Source organism: Phalangium opilio, unplaced genomic scaffold (assembly GCF_054372755.1).
Source record: "Phalangium opilio isolate 3A_F unplaced genomic scaffold, DU_Popi_V2 ptg000077l_1, whole genome shotgun sequence".
Taxonomy (NCBI): Eukaryota; Metazoa; Arthropoda; class Arachnida; order Opiliones; family Phalangiidae; genus Phalangium; species Phalangium opilio.
In genome coordinates, this window is record NW_028324185.1 from 3,216,792 (window position 1) to 3,223,663 (window position 6,872).

Below are 6,872 nucleotides of genomic sequence, written 5' to 3' on the forward strand. Positions count from 1 at the left end.
CCCTAATTAAAAATGTACAACATTATAACATAGTCTACCAAATATTGACAGCGTAAATAGTTCATCAAGTGTTGTGCATAAACTTCATTTTTTACCTCCATCTCCGGAGTCTATGTTCGGTAATGGAAATTGGATTACTTTGTAATAAAGAATGATATAAACGAATATACCGTGTGCACATTCTTTCACAATTTATTCACACATCATCATGGAAGGGTGTAATGATGCAGCGCCCACCGGGCTTTTAACGTCCCTATATTTAAATTCACCCAAAGTTATTACGGCGTTGTTAATATTAGTAATTATTATAATTATTGAACTATTTGACTTTGCGTATTGGTACGCCCAAAACAACGCGAACAGTACGAGACATGGATAAACTTGAAGAGATTTACTACAACGAAAGAGACCCGGGGAGTTACGGGGGCGTGCATGGACTATATCGCGCCGCTATCTCAGAGGGAATTAACGTCAACTTAAACGATGTTCGGGAATTTTTTAATGCGTCAAGATACGTATACGCTACACAAACCGGCGAGATACAAATTCAAATGAAACAAGAACTATAGTGTATGGAATAGACGAACAGTGGCAAATTGACTTGGCAGACATGCAAAACATCAAACGTCACAACGACGGTTATCGATATTTGTTATGCTGTATCGATATATTCAGCAAATTCGCGTTCGCAGTTGCGACCAAGGACAAAAAGGGTTCTACGATGGTAGCCGCATTTAGATCTATTTTAGAATCGGGTAGAAAACCCAAGATTGTGCAATTCGACCACGGCAAGTTATTTCTTTGCAAAGAACTGCAAGAAGAATTTAAACGTAAGCGCATCAGGTTTTTCGCCACTCACTCGGAAGTTAAATCTAGCGTCGTCGAACGATTTAATCGAACTTTGAAAGCGCGCATGTACCGATATTTCACGCAAAACGATACGTATAGATACATCGACGTATTACCGGATTTATTGGAATCGTATAACAACAACTATCATAGATCTATTAAATGCAAACCGGTTGAAGTCAAGAGTGAAAATTCCAAAAAGGTTTGGGATAACCTATACGGGCGTGTTGATTTTTCTCCCCAGCTTCCTACCCTTTTGAGGTGAGCGACCTAGTTAGAATAAGCAAAAATAAAAGGACATTTGAAAAGGGGTATTTAGCCAATTACACGGAGGAGTTGTTCAAAGTAACGGAACTAATAGCGAGGGATCCTCCAGTATATAAGCTCGCGGATCTAAACTCTGAACTCATTTCAGGTGTTTTCTACAAAGAGGAAATACAGAAAATTGCCAAGGATCTCGAAAACTGTGAATTTAAAATCGAAAGGGTTTTACGAAAAAGAACTAAACCCGACGGTACCAAAGAACTGCTAGTTCGTTGGCGTAGATACAGTTCAGAATTTGATTCTTGGGTGCAAGAAATCGAAACAAGATGAGTTTTTACATCACACTACCCTCCGACTCATCGACGCAATATTTCAAGAACAACACCATAAGTAGGGTCCGCACATATCTACCGGAACCCATTAAACTCGACGGATCCTCGTTCGAGGTTGGACTGGCCGAAATCAGCTACCCGAGAACTTGGAATTACGTGAAACAAGAACACGCGTTCTTAATTCAGGATGCAACTTACGATGGCGATGTCGGAACAAACCTCTGGAACCAAGCCGGGGAGTATAAGAGTGTCGCAATAGACGCCTATCGAGAGACGCGTGACATAACCATATTTATCCCTCCTGGGTATTACGGTTCGGCGGAAGAATTATTAGAAATAATGTCAACCGACGATGATGATCAAAAAATAAACTCTAGGGTAGAATTTCATTACAACAAACCAAACCGTCGAGTGGCAGTCGAATTAAAGGGGGCGAACCGAGTTCGTATCCCCCACGAAGTTGCCACTAGGTTTCACTAGAAACCCCGGCGAAGACGTCACCGTGGATAAGTCTATGACCGCGCCATTCAGCTGCGACATGGATGCCGGGTTACACTCTATATTCGTATTCTCCGATATAATTCAATGTCGATCGGTCGGAGACTCTGATGTTCCTCTTTTACGAATTAAAAGTATAAATGGAAAGGATGGAGACTCGGTCGAGAAGGAGTTTTCCAGACCGCATTACATGCCTATAGCGAACAGCCAATTTCAAACCATCGAAATAAATATTATGAGCGAGATGGGCGTACCGGTACATTTCGAACGAGGAAAAGTTCACGTCACTCTTCACTTTAGACCCAGGAGACCCTGGACTCTGTTATAAAAGCGTCATGAAAATTATTAAACCCCTCACTTTCCACACGTTTGTCGGGGTTGCAATGATTATTTACGGCATCAATGATCACCAAAATGAACGAAAATTATCAAATCAATTGAAATTTTTTGATGCCGTAAATAATCATTTTTGAATTGCTTTTAAACCGACCAAAAAGATTGAATAGTAGGAGCACATTGGTAGATTTTTAAAGAAAGGGGAACTTAGGGTTGCGTAAATGTTGTAAAGTTCATAATATGACTATTTCTAAAATAAACGCACCAATATGCATATACCGTCACACGTAGAATTTTTGTGACTTGTTACTATAATGGTTAATGTGTAATAATAATGCGTTGAAACTGTTGTCGATAATATCATTATAATAAATTTCTTTCACTGTGTAACTTTGATTAAAAATGTTGTGTATACAGGGTGTTTCTGATAAGTCTGCCATAAATCAAGGGGCGTGTTCTTTGGGTCAAACTGAGTGGAAAGTGTCAAAGAACATGGGGTGTACAAGAATTTGCAACGAAGATATGGCCCCCCAAACATTGGCCCCTAAAACAAGAAAATATTCGAATATGTAGACTAAAACAAATTCAGCCTTATCAACTTGTTTAGAAATAATGAGACAATTTCAATAGTTTCCCTCTAACATCGTTATTGAACTTTCACCTGGCAGAAGTGTATTAAATGAGTAGAAGTATGCCTACTCTAGTAAAGTAAATTCAAAGTATCATGGTACCTTTCGGTTGGTATTACTTTTATTCTTAACAAGTTAACATGGACGTTACAGGTATTGTTCAAAATGTCCACCAACGGCGTTAAGACAAACATGAACCCGTCTTTCGAAAGATTCTTGGACATGTTGGAAGATTCGTAACGTAAACAATAAACGGTGGTTTGCTAAAAAGTCTTTGGGGTCATCTCAAAGATTTTTTTGACATCGTGTACAAGAATGAAGTCCGTGAATAAAAAACAATGCTGACAGTCATGACGCAAACGTAAAAACTAAACGGTGGTTTGCTATAAAGTAACGCGATGTTGTTGATACACAGTATCACTTCGAATGAACGTGTGGTAGTACAGTATGGCGTATACCAATGCAGAATATGCAGACATGCATCTCATGTATGGACTGGCGCAGGGCAATTCAGTGGAAGCACAGCGGCGATACCAGGAACAATTTCCGCAACGACGCATACCAAATCGTCGTACGTTCGAGGCTGTTGACAGGCGCTTGAGGGAAATCGGACAAGTACAACCCAACAACGTTCGAGAGCGAGACATTCCAGAAGACATGGAGGAAATCGAGGAAGACGTCCTTGCCATGTTCGATGAGGACCCCTCGACAAGTACCAGACAAGTTGGACGACAATTACATGTTAATCACGTTTTGGTCTGGCGAAATGTCCGCGGACATCAGTTTCACCCGTATCATATTCAAAAGGTGCAAGCTCTTAACCCGGCAGATTATCCAAGACGCATCGACTTTTGCGAGTGGTTTTTGGCCAGAGTAGAGGACAATCAATTTCCACGGGTCCTTTTAGTAACCGACGAGGCACATTTTTCCCGGGATGGAATTCTGAACTATCAAAACCACCACGAATGGCGCCAATTAAACCCACACGCAACTAGTGTTAGAAGTCACCAACAGCAATTTTCTTTAAACGTATGGTGCGGCATTGTCGGTAATCATTTACTAGGTCCGCATTTTCTTCCACCCAGACTAAATGGTGAAGCATATCTCACGTTCTTAAGAGACACTTTACCTGAACTACTCGAGGACATACCGTTAGCATTACTTCGTGACATGTGGTTTATGCACGACGGGGCACCCCCACATTTCAGCCGTGCAGTTAGAGAACATCTTAATGCTACGTTTAATTTGAGGTGGATTGGGCGTGGAGGACCAGTTGCGTGGCCAGCCAGATCTCCGGATTTAAATCCGTGCGATTTCTATCTTTGGGGTCATCTCAAAGACATCGTGTACAAGAATGAAGTCCGTGATGAGGAAGACTTGCGAAGACGAATTATTGAAGGTTGTCAAACAATCAGGAACATGCCAGGAATCTTCCAACATGTCCAAGAATCTTTCGAAAGACGGGTTCATGTTTGTCTTAACGCCGTTGGTGGACATTTTGAACAATACCTGTAACGTCCATGTTAACTTGTTAAGAATAAAAGTAATACCAACCGAAAGGTACCATGATACTTTGAATTTACTTTACTAGAGTAGGCATACTTCTACTCATTTAATACACTTCTGCCAGGTGAAAGTTCAATAACGATGTTAGAGGGAAACTATTGAAATTGTCTCATTATTTCTAAACAAGTTGATAAGGCTGAATTTGTTTTAGTCTACATATTCGAATATTTTCTTGTTTTAGGGGCCAATGTTTGGGGGGCCATATCTTCGTTGCAAATTCTTGTACACCCCATGTTCTTTGACACTTTCCACTCAGTTTGACCCAAAGAACACGCCCCTTGATTTATGGCAGACTTATCAGAAACACCCTGTATAAATTAAGGGCGGAATTTCGAAATCCAGTAGTACAATTGATATTACAATTTGTCATTAATTGTAAAAATACAATTTTTGAACAAAAAAGGGCATAAAGTTAAGATTGGATTGGAATCTTTTTTGCTTAGCTTGGTTTTTATTCTGTATCGGACAATTGGAAATGAAATAAAAAACAAAACACAAATAATATGCCCGAGAAAAAACCTTTAGTCGTTGCTCAAACGTCCAATCAATCGCATAATACAGGAAAATATTTATGTTTCGTAAAATTTAGTAGCGCGATGACCTGGGCAATAACGTCAATCGGGATAATACTAGAAGGAGATAATCGAAGAGGGATGACATTCTATAACCTCTTAATACTTCTAGTTAGGTAACATGCTTCTTTCCAGGCTCACTTTTTCTGTTTTTTCTTCCTGCTCATCAAATATAAGATGAACATTTCACCGTGGTATGAATTCTATAACTGTTGGGTCCTAAATCCTCAATAGTCAAACCCCAAACCTCGCCTTGAAGTGGCGCCAAACAGGAAATAGTAAAACGCCAAGACGGTAATTAAAAAGAAGCTATTTATCGATTCGAATGTATCGATTTGGGAAGGAATCGTGTTACAATTACCCCCGCTCCGTAAAACACGTCCTTCGAAAAGAAGTGTTATAAACTTTTGATAATATACAGTACACTCCTCCCTGACAGAAACAACAGAGAGAAAATAGAGAGACGGCGCTAATTTTATCGCTTCCTCGCTCCCCACTGTAATGAGTCTATCTTGAGAGACAGAAGATTATAGCCTATAAGACTGAAGTCACGAAATAACGCTTATGAAGAAAGAGATTATTTCGCGCCAAGAGAATACATAATGGCAATGGCAAAACCAATTGTGATATCATATGTTTGACTAGATCATAACATAAGTTTATAGATATATTCATAAGAATAACACTTCGTAGGGCTAGAGACTTAACGAGAGCTAATTCGAGAACGACGCGAGTAGGTAAGACTATAATTAATTGCATATATTTCAACTTTTTGAAAAAATTTAAACTTTTTTAAAATTTTAAATGATAAAATCCATAGGGATATTTGAAATTTAAAAAAAAACGTACCGCGCGCGCGAGCGTTACGTAGCTTGCGACGCGAAAAAAAGCCATAGTGTGGACGGACCTTAATAGGTGCTACTATTTGAGAGTAGTGATTAATAAAACGGTTGTGCCAACCTGCCATCCCTAAAAATCTTTGAACTTCCTTAATATTTTTAGGAGGAGGAAATTTTTGAATGGCTTCTATCTTAGAAGGATCTATATGTACCCCTTTTTCATTTACAATGTGACCAAATATGGTAGCTTCTTTCTGAGCGAAACGACATTTTTTTAACTGTAGGGTGAGACCCGCTTCCTTTAATCTATTGAGAACATATTCTAAACACGTTAAGTGTTGGTCCCAATCTTCGCTAAGCGAGATTAAATCATCTAGATAATCGATTAATTGGAAGTAATCTGCGTCCCTAAAAATCTCGTCGATTAGACGCTGAAAGGAGCTAGGGGCGTTACAAAGCCCAAAAGGAAGTACATTAAACTCATACTTTCCCATATGAGTCACGAAAGCAGTTTTTTCTCTGCTTTTTGGGTGCATTTCCACTTGCCAGTACCCTGATTTAAGGTCAAGTGTTGTTATATATTTAGGTCTTCCAACCCTAGCTAACATGTCCTCTATATTAGGCAAGGATAAGGGTCCTTGATGGTAACCTGATTTAGTTTTCTGTAATCAATACAAAACCTATAGGGTTTACCCCGTTTTGTTTGATCAACTAAAACTACGGGCGAAGCCCAGGGAGAAACTGGTGGTCTGATTATCCCGTCATCTAACATTTCCCTAACATGTTGTTCTATTATTTTCCTTTTTTGGTCGTTAACACGATAAGGTTGAGATTTTATGGGCGGACTATTCCCTGTGTGAATCTCATGGAAGATTAGTCCAGTTCTTCCTACTTTATCGGAAAACAACTCAGGAAATTTCAATAAAAGGGCTTCTAGTTGATGGCGTTGCTCATCAGTGATAGGGGCTGCAGAAACTGCGTCCCTAA

General features: G+C 39.5%; 1 protein-coding gene across 1 annotated transcript; it reads left to right on the plus strand.

Moving 5' to 3' along the window:
- The first annotated feature begins 208 nt into the window (after positions 1-208).
- On the plus strand, positions 209-1,443 carry LOC149656802 (uncharacterized). The gene is made up of 3 exons (XM_089844634.1): positions 209-298; positions 512-1,051; positions 1,159-1,443. The coding sequence occupies exons 1-3, from the start codon at positions 209-211 to the stop codon at positions 1,441-1,443; spliced, it is 915 nt and encodes a 304-aa protein (XP_089700760.1).
- Positions 1,444-6,872: the final 5,429 nt, after the last annotated feature.